This window comes from Dermochelys coriacea, chromosome 17, assembly GCF_009764565.3.
Source record: "Dermochelys coriacea isolate rDerCor1 chromosome 17, rDerCor1.pri.v4, whole genome shotgun sequence".
Taxonomy (NCBI): domain Eukaryota; kingdom Metazoa; phylum Chordata; order Testudines; family Dermochelyidae; genus Dermochelys; species Dermochelys coriacea.
Window position 1 is genome coordinate 11,800,356 of NC_050084.1, and position 17,740 is coordinate 11,818,095.

A 17,740-nucleotide genomic window follows, 5' to 3' on the forward strand; every position below is an offset into this window, starting at 1 on the left:
TCTGTGTCTAAATGGAACAGTAGGCAGTAGCAAACATGCACCTGGCTTCATAATTCACTGTAGGCACAGATCATGTGTCTTCAAAAAAGATGAACCTTCAGACAAAGTTAAGATGGTGACACATAGCATTCTTTGTAGCATGGGAGACCTATAAGACACAGTGAGCATAAATCTGGACAAATTCATATGTGTAGCATTTTGGTATTTTACCTCTGTGTTAAGGCTTATGCAATTTTCATAAAAAACACTGATTCTAATTTTAAAAAAAAGAAAGTTAATGGGGCCAGCAAGATTTGTCAGGGGTTAATGAAATAATTTAGTGTCTCCAGATCAAACTGAAGAATTAAGGTACATGCTAAAGTCTTGGGCTAATTCTAGAATTCCAGCATGGAACTGCAGGGACCTGTAGAATGTCGGATTCTATATCTGCTGTGTAGATCTGTGAGACTGAGTTCTATTCTTTTTGTCCTTTCTATTCATTTTAGTTAAGCAATGATTTTCCACTTTAGGAAATTACCACCAGTCCCGTTTTTAAGACTGGGACAATAACCTAGTAATATAAGCACCTATTACAAAGCAGGACAAGTGACAACTTAATTTCATCATTTTTTAAATCTCCTGGCTTTTCTTTCTTAGGTGAATCTAAGCCGATCATTTAACTTTTCAGGCAGAGCTGTGGTGATTTGATTGGTTCTTAGCTCCATCTAGTGACTAACAGATATTTCTCACCCATGCCAATGTGGATTTCTAATCAGAAAACTTCTCTGCAATATAGGTTGCAACTCCCAAGAGGAGGAAGGAGGGGAACTTGCCTGCCAACCTTAATATTCTGCTATCCTCTTATGCTATATCTACACTGCGCTTTCATCGGTAAACTTTTGTCGTTCGGGGGAGTGAAAAAACACACCCCTGACCGACAAAAGTTTTACCAATGAAAAGCTTCCTGTTGTGGGTGGTTTCTCTCCTGCTGACAAAGAGCGGCTACACTGCGTGCCTTACAGCAGTAAGACTTCAGCAGCACACGCTGTGCAGTCAGTGTAGACATATCCTTAGTCTCCATCAGTGTATTTGTAGGATTAGCGTGTTCTCACTCCGGATCCACTTCCCTGCCAATTGTATACATGCATTGGTCTGCTGTTGTGTACAGTATTCTATGCAGAACGAATGTTCTGACTGATTTGCTTGATGCAGGCCTTCACTTAATAAAATATAACTTCTTTGGTTGTAAATGGCACAATATTTAACTTCATATGAAGAAATGGGCCCTGAGACTCTGATTCCCCAGGATATGGTTAGCAGGAAAGAGGATGTGGTTGTTACCACTGTGTTAACTCTGAGGGTCTGAAGTTTGGTCTTCATTATCATGTATACTTGTGACTTGACCCAAAAGAACACTGAATGCAATAATGATCAGGTTACCCCCATACAAAAGACCAGTTACATACCCCAGGACAAATGTACCTTACATCTCTCACCAAAGATAAGGCTTCTAGCCAATCCTATATTAAACTAACTAAACATTTATTAGCTAGGAGAAAGAAATGAGTTATTTACAAGGTTAAAGCAGGTAAAGATACACACACAAATGAGTTAGTCTTTGGTTTCAAAAGGTAATAGAAACTGCTGTAATATGTAAGCTCTGTATATCCTTTAGGGCTAACCCAAGGTAAGCAGCTTGGGGATCTTAAAAATGCTTAGAAATACTGTCCTCTCCAAATTCCAAGCAGCATAATGATGCAGTTCCTTCTGTCAGACATTTTTATTCCCTTCTCCCAGCATTCAAACTGATGGAGCAGGTGTTAGTACCTGTCTCCTCTTCAGGGCGTGGGGGGGAGGGCAGGCACTCAACAAAATCTTTATCCTTTGATGTTTCACAATAGCTCATTTAGTTTCAGTGGGCCTTTGTGGGCATAACCAGCCCTTTGCACTAATCATAGGGTTCCTAGATGTCTGGTTTTCGACTGGAACACCTGGTCGAAAAGGGACCCTAGTAGCTCTGATCAGCACTGCTGACTGGGCCATTAAAAGTTGAGTTGGTGGTGCAGCGGGGCTGTCGGGCTCCCTGTGTGGCTCCCAGAAAGCGGCTGGCATATCCCTCCAGCTCAGGGGTGGCCACGGAGGCTCCATGCACTGCCCTCTCCCTGAGTGCCAGTTCCACATTTCCCATTGGCTGGGAACCGTGGCCAATGGGAGCTGCATTGGCGGTGCCCGTGGATGGGGATAGCACACAGAGCCCCCTGGCCTCCCCTCCACCTAGAAATTGGAGGGACATGTCACTGCTTCCCAGGAGCTGCCCAAGATCAGTGCCACCCAGAGCCTGCATCCCGGACCCCCTGCCACACCCCAACGCCCTGCCCCAACCTGGAGCCCCCTCCCAGAGTCTGCACCCCACAACCTCCTGCCCCAGCCCAGAGCCCCCCTCCCGCACTCCAAACCCCTCAGCCCCAGCCTGGAGGCCCCCCACACACCCCAAACCCCTTATCCCTGGCCCCACCCCAGCTCAGAGCCAACCTCCCACACGCCGAACCCCTCGGCCCCAGCCCAAAGCCCCCTCCTGCACCCCAAACCCCTCATCCCCGGCCACACCCCCAGCCAGAGTTGTCACCCCCTCCCGCACCCCAATCTCCTGCCTCCCAGGCTTGCGGCACCAATCAGCTGTTTGGCGCACTAGCCTGGGAGGGAGAGAAGCGGAGCGGGGCGGTGCTCGGGGGAAGAGGCGGAGCAGAGGTGGGCTGGGGTGGGGAGCGGTTCCCCTGTGCACCGCCCCCCCACTACTTGCTGCAGGCGGCCCTCTCCATGCCCCCTTACCCCAGCTCACCTTCACTCCACTGCCACCCCCAACCACTTGGCACCCTAGGTGGCTGCCTAGTTCGCCTAATGGTTGCACCAGCCCTGGTTCTTCAGCTTCTGGGAGCTCATCACTAGCTACAGCCCACTTCATCAGATGCATAGAATGGAACATATAGTAAAAAGATATATATACATACAGAGAACATGAAAAGGTGGACAGCACTTCAGTAGAAAATACAATATTTGTAATGTTTTTCTTCTGAACATGTTGATTTGGGTTTCAGAAAGGAGTGCTTGACAGAGTACATAATATCTGACACAACCCTGGCTTCTGTTAAATGATGGAATATCAAGTAGCAACAAATCTGACAGACTATAGTTCATTGAAACCAAAGGCCACAGACAAACCTTTGAGATTCTTATTTATTTGTATTACAAGGAGCCAGTAAAGGCCCCCACTGAAAGTGGGGGCTCTATTATGCTAGACATTATACAAACACGTAGTAAGAGAGTGCCCAACTGAAAGATCTTATCTAAATAATCAAGAGGAACAAAAGTTGGAAGCAAAACCAGGTGAAATGACTTGCCAAGGTCACACAGTAAATCAATGTCAAAGCCAGAACTAGAACTGAGGTGTCCTGAGTCTCAATGCTATATCCACTAGAACATGCTGCCTCTCAATATACTTACTTACAATAGACTTCCTTTATATGGGACCGATTTTCTTTAATGGAGTCATGTCAGCAGATCATGTTCCATAATCACATTTGACAATTGCCAGCAATAGATGGCCTGATTTCTCCAGCGATTGTCTTATTTCCATGAGGACAAGTGATGGATAAAAGACTATTTATTGAAGGCTCATTTTTTAACAAAAATGAATGATTTGTGGTTGCAAATGAGTCATGAAACAATTTAAATCTGGCAAATGTGAGCAAAATTGCCCAGAATTATTGCCATAAAAATTCCTGTATGCTAATGTGTATGCTTGCCAGTGGAACCAATTCTTATCATTCCAGAATATCTGTTCAAAAATGATCAGTTAAAATCACCAATCACAACTGGTGATAATTTTGCATCAAAATAGCCACAGGAATTGAGCTGAAAGATAATCCCCAGTTCCTACAGAACTTGTAAATATAGTTATGCTAGCCTTTTCAAAAGTTGTAGTAAATATCATATTGCTTTCTTTAATCACTAGATCTCAGAACGCTTTTCCAAGGTGGGTGTCCATTATTTATACACATTTGTTCTCCCCCACCAGCTGGCTAATGCATGTTCATGTGTAAGACCAACAGGTCCTGATCCGGCCTATCCCACTCTCCACAGGAAATCCCAGGATAGGGTAAGCCTGGCTAGCAGTTTCCTCATGCCTCCCTCTTCACCATTATCACCAACAATAGTGCAATGGGCTTGTATGCCCACCACTTGTGGCTCTGAGAAGACCTCCCAATATTGGAGAATGGGGCTGTTTCTAGTGGCAGTTGGGGTCAGGGATTTCTGTGGTCCACCATCTATTTTGCAGTGTCTGTGTTCCACATGGGGCTGTTAAAAGTTGAGAAATGTTTCCAGTTTTGTGAACTAGTGGCCCAGAGATGAGGCTCTTTATCTAGTTTTGAGACACATTCTTTTCTATATTTACAGCAGATCTAGTTTGAAAACTGAACTATCTGGTGCAGAGATGCCATGATATTAGTTGACATCCTTTATGGTGACACAGTGCAATGGTTGAACGGATAGCTGTTAGCCTGTTTCGCACCCTTTGCCTGGAAGAGACTTTTCATCAACTTCCAAATCACACATTATAATTCTGAAGGGGTCAAACACTGGATTTACATATTTTCTTGCCTTTCCTTCTTCTTAAACCCAGGGATGTGACCTGGGATTTGAAACCCTCTGCCTCCATTGCCATGTACAAACTTTAATTTGTACAAAAATTTCACCTTTCAACAGTACCTCTCATTAGAATCGGCACAATTCTCACTGGTTCTTAGTCATTGTGATGCCTGTGGCAATGAACAGCTTTGGATCTGTTTAAAAGTTTCTGCGGTTAGCAACACTGACACTTGCTCAGGGTGTTCTTAATGTGTGATGTAAAGAGACAGCAAAGCATTTTCCATTTCCTCAGGAAAGATGTTAAGTAAATTCATGGTGAAAGATAAAGAGGCAGCAGGTAGATTCTACCACTGGAGGAGGAGAACTATATTTGGCTCTGATTTTGATCAAATTCTGAGGCAAAAATTATGTGTCAATAATAAAGAAGATTCTTTGGTTTTTAAATACCAGAGATTTTTTTGAAAGATCCAGATCAGATGAGTAAGATGAAGAATATGTACAGCTGTGAGGTAAATGTCAGGGTGGCCTTCATTTCGGTGTGTTTTACATATGGCGTCTGTTTCTGCATGGCAGTCCACAAATGTGTAGGACTGAGGCCTATACTGCAGTATGCTTCATGCTTCTGCAGTAATTTAGTTGTATTAATGTGCATGTAACTTTCAACAAAACCTGAAAGCACTTAACTTTTTTTTTTCAAACTTATTGATGGACCCTATAATAACCCTAGTATTCCTCCTTGTGAACTAGCCATAGGCTAAGCTGGAAGTTGTATACATGAACTGTTTGAGTACAAAAAAAGCTGAACATGCTTTTTTTTCATTTGAAGATACAGCTTTATTCCCCTGCTCATATAACTCGAAAATGGTGCCATGAAATATGCTCAAACTTGCATGTGCACTGACAAAACCAGTATTTGGGTGAGACCAACCATTTAAAATTTCAGCTGAAAGGATATTTTTAGAAAATGTTAAAAGCAAGTGAATGCTGGAGTTCTTAAGATTTTCCTTTCTTCACAAGGGGAGTTCCACACAGAATCAGGCCCCATGTATTACATTTATGACAATAGTGCTAGCAACTGCTACAGTTGTTAAGGGGAATCATTTTTGTTGCATGTAACTTCATCCAAATCTCGCTGGTAGCTTTAACGCTTTTCTCACTCATTCTGCATTATTCCGAGTTGCTGTCTTTCAAAGTAATCAGAATCAGGTGGACACACTGACACTATGCTCTAGTTTTGGTGCTTTTCATTAGATTAACAAAATAATATTTAATTCTGTCCTTTGATTTATATAATTATTTTCCTGGGTTGTTGAGGACTTTGTGTGACAGAACATGACATTACCTCAGACTGAATTTATAAGGAGGAATATGTCAAGCCAAGAATACTTTTTCATTAAATTCTGATGGAAAATGGAACATTATTTGTTGGGAAAATTCTAGCAAAAAATATTACGGTTTTCAGATCAGAGCTAGTCCAAAATTTTTCTCAAAAATTAAAAATGCAATCAGAAAATTCTCAGTTTTCCCTCCACCCCCAGTATCCATTTAGGGCGAGGAAGACGGGTCTTCTGAAGCAACTGGCATTAGCAAGGCAGGATACTGGTTGAGAATGGACAGTTGGTTTAAACTCGTATGGCAGCATTTGGTGGAAGTTATTACACACCTGCCTGCTTCCACATAAAAGATTCACAGTGACATTACAGTCACTTTGCCATGAGCAGGTGCATTCAAAGACCACTTTGGTTCAGAATGTAACTACCAAGGTTAATCTAGTGCACAGTTAACATTGTCTGAACAATTAAGTAAATGCCATTAGCTGCAGTCACTGCACCATTAATACAAACATGTTTGCTGCTGTCACAAACTTCCCCTGTGCTCTTTTGAACACAGCCTCATTGTGCCCTGGTGAATGTATCTGCACAAGGGGAAGGAGAGGGGGACGTCTTGTCTAAGCAAAGCTAAAGTGCTCGTGCATCAGTCATTTGTGCCTCTTCACTTGAATGAACAAGATACTTCTGCGTTAATTAATATTCATGGCAATCAGGAGAAACACAGAGAAGAAGGTTATTTAGCAAATGTCCGATGTCTACTGGAATAGTTCTGATGAGCTCTCGGAGGGCAGGGACTCTCTCTGTGTGTGGACGATGCCAAGCATTCTTGTGGGAGCTGACAGAATGTTTTAGTAGGAAGGGTTTTTTTTTTTTTGTTTTTGTTCTACCTTTTATTCCTTTCTTGAGAAGTCAGTGCTGCAGCTGGGAAGGTGGATCATTAGATGCTTGTGGGGCTAACCACACCCATAATTAGGTGGTTATACTCAAATATCAGCTGTGCAAGGCTCCCTCAAGCTATGGGGTAGAGCTGGTCAAAATGTTGAGTGGGAGCAGGTGGGGGGGCATGGAAGCACCCCTTGAACCCCGGTTTCCCCAGGCTGTCTGTCCCCTGTAGCCTCTGTTCCCCAGGAGGACTCACAAGTCACCCTGGTTTCAGTTTGCGTCACTCTCTCTGTAGTTGGCTCAGTCTGCACAGTGAAAGCAGCAAATCCGTCTCATTGCAACCTGTCACGGGTAAGGCTGTTCTAGCTGTGCCTACTTTCCGTATTCTAGCATTTTGTTAGTGGTTGGTCTATATGAATGTTGTCTTAGTTAAGGTGAAGGCCTGAGCTTATTTACTTTGATGGTAAAACCTTGAGAGCAAGAAGTTATCCTATAAATACTGTAGTGTGTATGTATAATGCATGGCTGCCATACTTAGGGTGACCAGACAGCAAGTGTGAAAAATTGGGAGGGGGGTGGGGGGTTATAGGCACCTATATAAGAAAAAGCCCTGAATATTGGGACTATCCCTATAAAATAGGGACATCTGGTCACCCTAAACATACTGCCTGGTAAAAAAAAAAAAAAACACAAGAAAACATTCTGTAGGACCTAGCCCGGTACTAGGAGGGAGATGGACTGGAAGATGTAACAGCTCTTCTCCATCTCTCTAACTTCGTTCATATATTCTATGTACCCAGTTAACCCAGATTCCTCTCAATGATGGCATTGCAATGCCACCTAAAGCCACATGATGGCAGCACCATACAAATGTACTGAAGAGACAAGGTGGGTTTGAGGGATTATCTTTTAGGGGACCAATTTCTACTGGTGAAAGAGATGTCTCTTCCACCAACAGAAGTTGGTCCCATAAGAGATATGGCCTCGCCCACCTTGTGTCTCTAATATCCTGTAGCCAACACGGCTACAACAACACCACAAACATAAATGTATTGAAATAAACCCTGCCAAATTTAACTCGGCAGAAGAAACCTGCTTTTCTCAGGCTGATTTCTCCAAAGCAGAATGAGGTTAAAATAGTTAGTTATTTTATAGGAGAACTATTTTATTTCTAGCCACAAGATTGAACCTTTTGAATCCATTTTTTTTCCCTCTGCAGTAGGATAAGCAAACTGATTCTCTGTCCTGATCTCAGAGACAGCATGTGACATGCAGAGCTGCATTGTGCTCTAACACACATGTGTGCAAAACTGAACTAACTTCACTGCAATTAACCAAGCAGCTACAGATTTTCAGCCTCAGAGCTGAAATGGGCCTAGAGTGTATTAATTAAAACTGACTTAAAGGCCTCAACAATGTCTGCTACAGGTCTTCTTTGTAAGCTTTCCATTTAACAATAAAGACATGAATTTTTGTTATTCAAGCAGGCTAAACTCTCCCGTTATCTAGTGCCATCCACATCTCTATTTTTCATTGTGACAAATATATATGGGCTAGTAAAGAAGTTACTATACAATTAGTCCCTGTACATTTGGTAATGAAGGTCATCCATTGGGATAATCTGGGTATTACCCCCCCTGGTTTTGGTGAGAACTAATGTGTTCTTGAGCTCAATATTAATTCCACTTTTTGAACAGTTTCACAACTCCCTTTAACACAGCCTCTTTCTTTTTTACTTCGCACTACAGTATTTCATACCAGATTTATTCATAAGGAGCCATTGGGCCCAGTGATTATACTGTATAATGAATTCAAGTCATATGAAGACTGGTAGGACCAAATCTGCAGCTAAGGAATGCCATAACCACTAGAAATCAAAATGGCCAGTGAAAGAATAGAAATATTAAATATCTGGTCAAGATGTCTGCTCATCAGCTGAGCTGTTAATCATTCTCCGGCAAAAATAAATTATAGATCTATCCGAGTGATGGGAGACCTCCTCTCTTGTATTGGAGCTGTACTAAGGATGATTATGCCCACAGGTAACAAATCTATTGGATGGGAGATGGGAAGTTGCAGTATTAAATGTTGTTTTTCTTATACTTTGATTGTCAACTGTCTGGGGCTGGATCAGTCTTTTTGTTCTGCAATTATACAGCACCTAGCACAATGGGGTCTGGTCCATAACTGGGTCTCCTAGACATGGATTATTATACAAATACTAAATACACTTTTAAACCAGGTTTAGCTTCCCCTTGCCAGTTTACTGGATCTTCTCTGGGATACCTAAATGCATGAAGATCCAGCCTATCTCAGCACTTCAACCAGACTTTCCTCTCTCTTTTTTTGTACGTCTTTGGGTAGAATGCAATGATTGTGGATGGTGTTGCTTTGACCATCCTGATGTCTAAATTCTTCTGTTTATCTGTTAAACAAATTTGACAGGACTGGAGGCAGGGAAAGCTTCCCATCACTGGTTCAGAGGGACTCAGTAGTGACCTGGAGGGAGCGACCAGCTTCAGAGGTGAAATAGTTCAGTCATGGGGTGCATTGGGTCCTTAGTTTCTGTCCTTACAGACCGTCGGCAATGGTGCCAGTCAGAGCCAGCAATGGCTGTGATCTTTGTGATGTAGACGTATGGCACTTGAGAACTGGCTAGAGAACTTGCTTCAGCCAGACATTAAGATAATTGCCTGTCCTGGCAGAATAAAGCTCTCTGCTTCCTTCACAGCCATTGATGGGGGGCCTAAATGCAGAGACCAAACAAAAAGCAAAGAAGAGACACACAGGGCCAGGTGCAAACCACAGAATTTTAAAATCACCTGAGGCTCTAAAATTTCTCCCCCTTGTATTATCATTATTCCTCAGTATTACATGCTGGGGAAGGTTATTTTGGTGCTTGGTTTGTGTTTATAAACAAATAGCCTTCAAAAGACACCAGATCTTTAAACATAAAAAAGGGGGAAAGGCTAGTGTCTTAAAATTTTCCCCAGAAGTTACCAATAAAGCCTGACCACAAACTGACTCCATAGGTCTGGGTACTCAGGAGTTTTATTAAACCCTCCAGGGAATTCCTGCATTTTAAATGCACTCGCTCTGCTTTGACTTTCCTTAAAATTCTCAGAGTGTTTAGGAGCGCTGTCTTCTGGAGGTCACTGATCACAATGTCTTGAATTCCTAACGACATCTTGAGCAGCTCTTTCATATTCTTGGGAATCACTCCAAGTGCTCCTGTCACCACTGGGATCACCTTTGTTCTAGCTTTCCAGAATTCTTCCACTTTGTGGCAGAGTTCTTTCTACTTCAATTGTTTTCTCTTCCTCTTTCTTGTTTGTTTCTGTCTGCTGGTCTGGCAATATCAATTACCATAATCTTGTTTGTTTTCTTTTCTACAACTATGGCCAGCCTGTTTTTCTGCACCATTCAGTCTGTGACAATTGTCAGATCCCATTCAATCTCAGCTTCTTCTCTAGAGCACTTCCAATTCAGTGATCGTAATACTGCCTGGTGTGTTTAAGTCTCTGCTTTCCCCCGGGGCTCCAATGCTGACATTTGGTGACCTAATGATTATTATTGTTGTGCCCTGAGGCTCTACCTGAGATCAGGACCCGGTTGTGCCTGGCTCAAACACACCCACGGAGACACAACTCCTGCCCCCAAGAGCTGGCAGCCTAAATAAACAAGACAAGGGTGGGAGAGGACAAAGAGTCACAGAGAGAGGTGGTGCCTTGCCCAGGAATTAGACCCTAGGACCAGGTCTCCTGAATCCCACTCTAGTTTCCTATCTGCTGGGCCACACTGCCTAGTGTTTGAGTTTTAGTTGACTTTACCTTTCAGGAACATTGCTAATGACATTCAGATCCCCTTTAGACTTCCTCTAAAGGATGAATTCAGGCATTTCCAGATGTGACTGGGTTGTTTTTTTTATTATTATTTTTTTTTTATTCTTTCACCTCATAGATCACATGCCTCTCACATCATTGGGTAGGCGATGACAAAATAATTAAGCTCTGAGTCAATCAGGTCTCGGTATCTCCTGAATATATCTCGCAACATTCGATCTTCTTCAATGGTTTCGTACCGATTTGTGTAAATCCTCACCTGTGAGGATGAAGCAAAATCATATCTGTAAGAAGCGCATTAACTGGCCAAAATTAATCTCCAAAGCCCACAGGGCTACTGAGGTTTCTAGATAAGCCTAATATCTAATAAGATCGGTCATCACTGGGTCAAATCTTGAAGCTCTTGCTCAGTTTTTGCTCGGGCAAGACTCCCAGGCCTGCCAGTGAAAGTTGTGCCTCATGAAATGCTGAGTGAAAATGAAGAGACTCACCAATCCCACCTTGGTGTATTTCAATGGTAGGAGATACTGGGGAAGGAAAGACTCAGTAGGCTGAAGAGGGCTTCTCCAGGAGCCAAGGATTCCTGGGACCTGCACATATCTTGGGGGATCTATAGAGGCACAAGCCAGTTCTGCTCCTCCTAGGACCCTACCAGTGTGAACACTGCTTCCTCTGGCTGCAGTTTGTCACAGGACTGTGCTTTGCATGGGGCTCCCTAGCCATTGTGAAAGAGGTAAGATCAGGGCTGTGTTATTTTGGAATATGCTTCATGGACCTGGTCAGCTCCAGGGAGATCCATGCCTGAATGGTCCTCTCTCAAGTGGATCTTGGAAATACATGTATGGTTCTCGCAATCCTTTCCTCCTGTGTGTTAACAGTAACCTTAAACCAACTTTCAGAGGAGGGGGTTGCATTACCCTGTTTATAAATCTATGCTTCTACTTGGGTTTCTTTAGGTGGAATGCAACTTTTGAAACACATGATTTTACCTTCATGGTCCTCAAGGTACATTTCCCTTCTGCTTGATTTTGTAACAGCCTCTCCACAAATGCGACACGGAGGAAGGCCCAGATTTTTAGGAAGAACAGTTTCTTGCATGATAACACAAGCTGCAGCAGCTCCTCATCCAGTGATTCGTGGCTGTTGTTGAATTCGAGTATTAATTTCTAGAAAAGACAAATAGTAAATATCTATATCAATAGGCCGGGTGTTATTACAGTTGCCATGGGATTCAATCAGCAAGTCTTTCCTTGCGCTGCTGATGGGGTTGACTTTCAGGCAGATCATTTTTTGTATCTTGGACCTTATGTAACTTATAGTTCTAGCATAATAGCACCCAAAGGCCCCAATCAGAATTGAGCCCTGTTGTGCTAATCACTCTATGTAGATAGCCTCTTCCACAAAGAACTTCCGATAGAGACGGAAAATGCATTAAATAATGCTCAGAGTCCCTGTAATGTGTCATTATATGAGGTTCTTACATTGATTTCCAGAGATCATTCTGGAGAGTTTATTCTGATCCCCCAAAACATTTATGTGTGGGAGAATAATTATAATTCAGAGGGCTGAATGTAAATTAAAGGAACATTGTGACAGTGCTTGATGCAACAGAGAAAGTTAACAGCAATCACTACTCACAGATGCAAATGACCATTTGCAATTGTTAAACACAAAGAATGTCTGTCAAGGGACATACTAGACATCATTTTTTATTTTCCTATAGATTGATTTATATATTAAACCTAGTATAGAAGATGCAAGATTATAAAGTAATAACTTACACTGGTGCATATACTTATGCCTAGGAAGATCTCAAAGCTCTTTACAATATCATATCCAAATTGTTTGAAAGGAACACTATGTCTTCCTCCCTCCACTAAACCACAGCCACCTCTGTGGTACAAGGTTGCAACTTTTTAAGAGTGTGCAGCAGTTTATGGAGAGGAAGTAATCTTTTCATGGCTGGGACCATGTTTTCTTTGTGTGTGTACAATACATAGTTCAGTGGGCCCAATTGGGATCTCTAGGTGCTAGCTCAGTACAGTTAATAATTAAGAAGAAGTAGAAATAATGTGTCCATCTGATGCAGATGGAGGAATTTAGATGGGAAGAACGTAATTAGCTAAACTGGACGTTGGTTGGGAAGCTGGTGCTCATATCGCTTGTGGAAAAACTGCCTTGTGGAGCTCTAATGACCTCATGGGTCAGGGTTTCACTTTTACACTGACAGTTTGGTACATTGCCCACACGGCCACCTGGTTAGATTAGTGACAAAACAGTAAAACATTGCTGTTCCCACCATACCTGCAGAATATGCTTGTAGGCTGGTAAGAGATTGGTGAGGGTCGGCCTCATCGACCAGTCCGGGTCACTGAAATAGCAGCTCCGTAGACTGATGCTCCTGAGTGGGATCTCTGCTAAGAGTATCCTGGCTAGACTGTCGTGTTTCATGACTCTTTCAAAGAAGAAGTTCACTTTCAGTTTGGGTGCTCTCTTGGCTAGGTTGGCCCAGGACATCCCCCAAACCACCTGCCCGTGAGGGTCATAGATGTGGCACTTGATGTTTATAGTCCAGAGGGAATGGGCGTTGTGCTCGCACAGGGTGTCCAGCAATTCATCGGAGATGCAGTTGTAATTGAGAGTCAGGATGACCAGGTTGCAGAACGTAGACATAGTCTGATGGAACAAGGGGCTGCTGTAGATGGAAAGATGGTGGCTGAAGAAGTCTTCTATGTTGATTTCAGAGGCAAAACTTTTGTTTTTCATGTAGCTCAAAGAGCTCAAAAGTTCACAGCCTTCTTCCAGCGTCACTCTTGCTCCTTTCAAGCTGAGATGAACAAGATGTATGCCCATTCTTTTCAGGAAAATAATTAAGTTCTTGATAAACTGGTTCCTAATTATGTTTCTCCAGACCAATCGGTCCAACTCCAGGTGCTGAATAGTCAGGGATACCAGACGGCTGTTACATTTGCCCAAGCGCGAGAGAAGCCCCCTCATAGTCACCTGAAATTTTCGGGTCAAGACAGCATTGTAAGGATTCAGGAACTTGATCTCTAGGTGTTCCAAGTACTTGCCGAATCTCTTGACGTACCACAGAGCAGATTCAAACTCGGATGCATGTGATCTAGATGTCCGTCCACTGAAAGTGATTGTTCTGGTTCTCCAGAGAAAGCCTGAGTACATGGCTTGATTCCATCTCTTACAGACTAAAGCAGCCTGAGATCTGTCCCTGTCATCTAGCCACCAGAAGACATGGCTCAGGCAGACGTTGGGCAAATAAGCCCAGCAACTCTGCTCGGGTACACTGTCATTCTCCATCAAGGAGACAGTCAGTCAGTTCCTGTTGGATGCAAAATCAAAGCTTAGATGGTCTCTAGATCAGGAAGGCTGTGGCTAGTTTGTTTAATGTTACTTGACAGATCAAACACTTCCAAGTGAATAGCAAAACTACTGCCTCTTTACATCCAAATGCTGGTGACCACATGAGTTCTTCAGTCTAACCTGAGATCTAACCTAAATCAAAAGAGAAAAGCAATAAGAAGAGTACAATTACACCAACAGCAAAGAGTACAACTTCAGTTCTTTGGTCTCAATAAAGCTTAAACATCACACAGTAAAATGATATAGAGGTTTCAGTATCAATCTGCTACATTTTTTGTCTCTGCAAACCCTAGAAGTCCCTAGAAAATACCAATAAAACTGAAGACATCACTTGTGGGGGGGATCAGTTCTTTCTTGAAGCATGCTATGTGCTTGGAGCTGTACAAAGAGTTGCTTTCCTTTGCACTGCAAAGATTAATAGCACTGACTATCTAAATGAACTATCTACATCTGCTGATCTTAGCTTTTCTGGGTTAACATCACAGCCTATTTCAGGTGGCCCTTTAAAAACCTGTGGAAGATTTTTAAAACACATTTTTGAAACTGGTCAAGCTCTGGGATTAGCTCTGGGAGGTATAACATCTGATGCAGAGTGGTGAAAATAAGAGACAAGAAATGCTTGGGATGCAAGAAGAGGTTATTTGTGGCACCTTAGAGACTAACAAATTTATTTGAGCATAAGCTTTCATGAGCTACAGCTCACTTCGTTGGATGCTGTCGCTCACGAAAGCTTATGCTCAAATAAATTTGTTAGTCTCTAAGGTGCCACAAGTCCTCCTTTTCTTTTTGCGAATACAGACTAACACGGCTGCTACTCTGAAAGAAGAGGTTAGTTACCCGTTCTGCTTAGGAGGCATTCAGACCCCAGCAGCTTTGCTCCCTGTAGGGTTCAATGATCACCTTGCCTGTTCCCGCACCCTAGGGAGCTCGGCCATTGTCAGGGAGCAAGAGAGAGCCTTTGTGATGTCACGGGCACTGATTTGACTTCGTTGCAGGTGGGAGCAGTGCAGCCGGCTGAGCAGTGTTACACACTGCAAAGTCCAAGGGGAGGGAAAGATTTATTTTTGGGGGTTCAGTGTGAAAAGGGAATCTCAGGGCTGGCTGCAGTACATACTTCTCCCTCCCTCACCCCCAACAGGTGATGTATCTGGAAGCTAAGCGGCAAACAGTAAAGGCAGAAAGTAGTGCTTGCTACAACTTGTGACCTAGGAACTGCAAGCCTTGTGTGTGATGATTTGGGGAATCTATGTACAACTTACTCCAGTTGGATTTTATGAGCTGTCTGTATTCTTATGTCTTAGACAGTCTTTCTGTGTTCTGCCGCATGCTCCTTGTGCTAAGGAGACCGGAGAGTGGTATCCGCTTGTCTGTCTATGAATAGGTTGGTCAAGACTATCAGCCCCTGAATAGCTCTTGCCTGGGAAGAATAAAGAAGTAACTGAAATCTAGATAAAATTTCCTCCAACTTCTCTGTAGGGGGTGCTGGAGTTTGAAGGAATGGAATTTCCTGAGAAGCAGGGCAATTAAAAACTGAGAGGGACTCAAGGAGGCTTGGGGAAAGAGTGGGGCATGTTCCTGTAGCAGAAGGATCCTTTTTTTACTGAGGGGCCATCTAAATAAGAAGGAAGCTGGCTGCAGGAGAGAGAGAGAGGGAGAAATATCCTGTGGATCAGGGGAAAAGCCTTCTGAAGGACGGCAGGGTGGGGAGTACTTGGATGTCCCAGAGGACTCTGGCCAAAACAAGACTGGTGAGGAAACTGAGGTAGGCAGGAAGGGAGGGGGGCATAGGTCTTTATTGTTTTGTCTAAGGTCTGTACATTTCTTTTGCTAGCTTAAGTCAGGAATAACTGTGTTACAAACTTTGACAAAGCCTGTTCGTTATCCCTGAAGAGGTAAACTCTAACCCAGACTGCCCACAGGCTGGAGCTCTGGGAAAGGATGTGCTTACGCAAGAGACGTGTCTTTGCAGGGAAGGGATGAGCTTTGGTCCTGGGGGCCTGTGGCAACTGCATTGTGACTTCCCTTCTGTGGTTGAATATGTGCAAGAGAGGCCAAAGAAAAAGATGGTGCTTGAACCCACCCAGAGCAAGGGAAGCTGATGAGCACATAGGTGTAGGATTGCCAATTTTTTTTTTTTGGATGAATTCCTGGAGGGCATTCACCACATGACATTATCTTTATCTTTAATTCCTGGAAACTCCAGGTCAACCCTAGTGTGGTGGGACCCAAAACCAGCAGCTGGGTGATTGTGCAGCAGGGGTCATGACATCGTGCATGCAATACAGGCTGGTTCCCACTGGTGATGAGATAAGGCCTTGCTTTCATAAGAACTTTAATAGACCAGGATCTAACTTCTCTCCACTCAGAGCACGGGCTTCTCCATACACCTTTGCCTTGTTAGTAAGTTTGCAGAGAAGCAGATCTGGAGAATAAACGTGCTTCTACCCAGAGCAGTCTCGCAACCTACAAGTCTTAGAAAGTGATTAGCTAAGATGATTAACATGCTTCCAGGAGAGCAACAGATGGTGGGTGGGGGGAGTGATTATTTCCCCAAACTCCACCTAAAACCCAAGCCCCACACACTTGTGACACCAAAATAAGATGCTACTCTCAACCAGGTTGTGCAGATCTACCTACTATGACCATCTCTCTTCTTTCCTGCTTTTTATTGTCACAGTTAACAAAACTACATGAATGGGAGCCATTTTCAGGTCTCCAAGCTACATTTTAAAAACTTTTATCTGCAAGCATAACGGCTAGAAACTTGATACTTTCATTTCACAAACAGGCTTTGAAATGCAGGTTGGCATTTTGTTTTTAATATCAATAGAACTGAGCCAAAACCCCAGAGCGGATGAGAGGAGAACACCCATTAGTGTTGGGGAGTTCCAAATACAGATCTGATTGTAGCCTGAACTCATCATTTGTTTTTGTTGTTGTTTGTTTTTTTTTTTAACAGCTGTCCTTATTACACTCAGAATGATCACTTGCATAGAGGGTAGTCAGATAAAGGACCAAATTCTGCCTTCAGATAGGGAGACTTGAATGCACATCTGTATCTCGAGGATTCTGTAGATAGAAAGATGTAGCACTCAAAAGCTGATTGAAGCAAGGCAAATCCAGGTCCCCTTTCTCTTTCCTGTAGAGAAAGGGGGGGAAATCAGTCTGTAGAAATCTGAAGCTAAGGCACACAAAAGGACAGAGAGGAGTTTGAAATAGTGCATGTGCGGGTTTTGCTGGGAGTGATGGGAATTGGGATGATATTAAAGGAAACATTTATGCACCTTTATGGACAGAGATGTATTGGACTATCAGACAGTCTCCTGATTGGAAGTGGCTGAAGCACCATCACTTCAGACTTTTTTAAAATCAGAGCACACAAAACACTAGAAAATTTCTGTGCAGCCCAATCCTTGCATGGGCAAGGAGACGGGGCTTTTCCATTTCTGACTTCTGTGGTTCAAAACTCATCGCACACGCTTCTTAAGCTATAGATTCTTCTGTGGTGGTATTGCTGTGTTGTATAGCATCACTAGATGTCAGCATTGAGTTTGGTGAAGAGAGAAGCAATGCAAAATGGAGTTCACAGTGTGTGCGTGGGGGGGAGGGAATTAATAGACAGCTTCGCACCACAATCCACGTTCATTTTTCAAAAGGAGGATAAAGTTCAAAAAATAC

At 43.2% G+C, this 17,740-nt stretch overlaps 2 protein-coding genes across 8 annotated transcripts in view; one reads left to right on the forward strand and one right to left on the reverse strand.

Moving 5' to 3' along the window:
* Positions 1-17,740, forward strand: part of PIMREG (PICALM interacting mitotic regulator) — an 84,296-nt gene that overhangs the window by 49,938 nt on the left and 16,618 nt on the right. The window lies entirely within an intron of this gene.
* On the reverse strand, positions 10,633-14,188 carry LOC119844800 (F-box only protein 39-like). The gene is made up of 3 exons (XM_038376162.2): positions 12,986-14,188; positions 11,671-11,847; positions 10,633-10,940 (listed from the first exon to the last, which is right to left on the reverse strand). The coding sequence occupies exons 1-3, from the start codon at positions 13,997-13,999 to the stop codon at positions 10,812-10,814; spliced, it is 1,320 nt and encodes a 439-aa protein (XP_038232090.1). The 5' UTR covers positions 14,000-14,188; the 3' UTR covers positions 10,633-10,811.

Excerpts from the sequence above, each read along its gene's own strand:
- LOC119844800 (XM_038376162.2), bottom strand. The coding sequence starts at position 13,999 with ATGGAGAATGACAGTGTACCCGAGCAGAGTTGCTGGGCTTATTTGCCC. Across the intron at positions 11,848-12,985 it reads CCTACAAGCATATTCTGCAG|AAATTAATACTCGAATTCAA; the intron begins GTATGGTGGGAA and ends TGTCTTTTCTAG. Across the intron at positions 10,941-11,670 it reads GTACCTTGAGGACCATGAAG|GTGAGGATTTACACAAATCG; the intron begins GTAAAATCATGT and ends TCATCCTCACAG.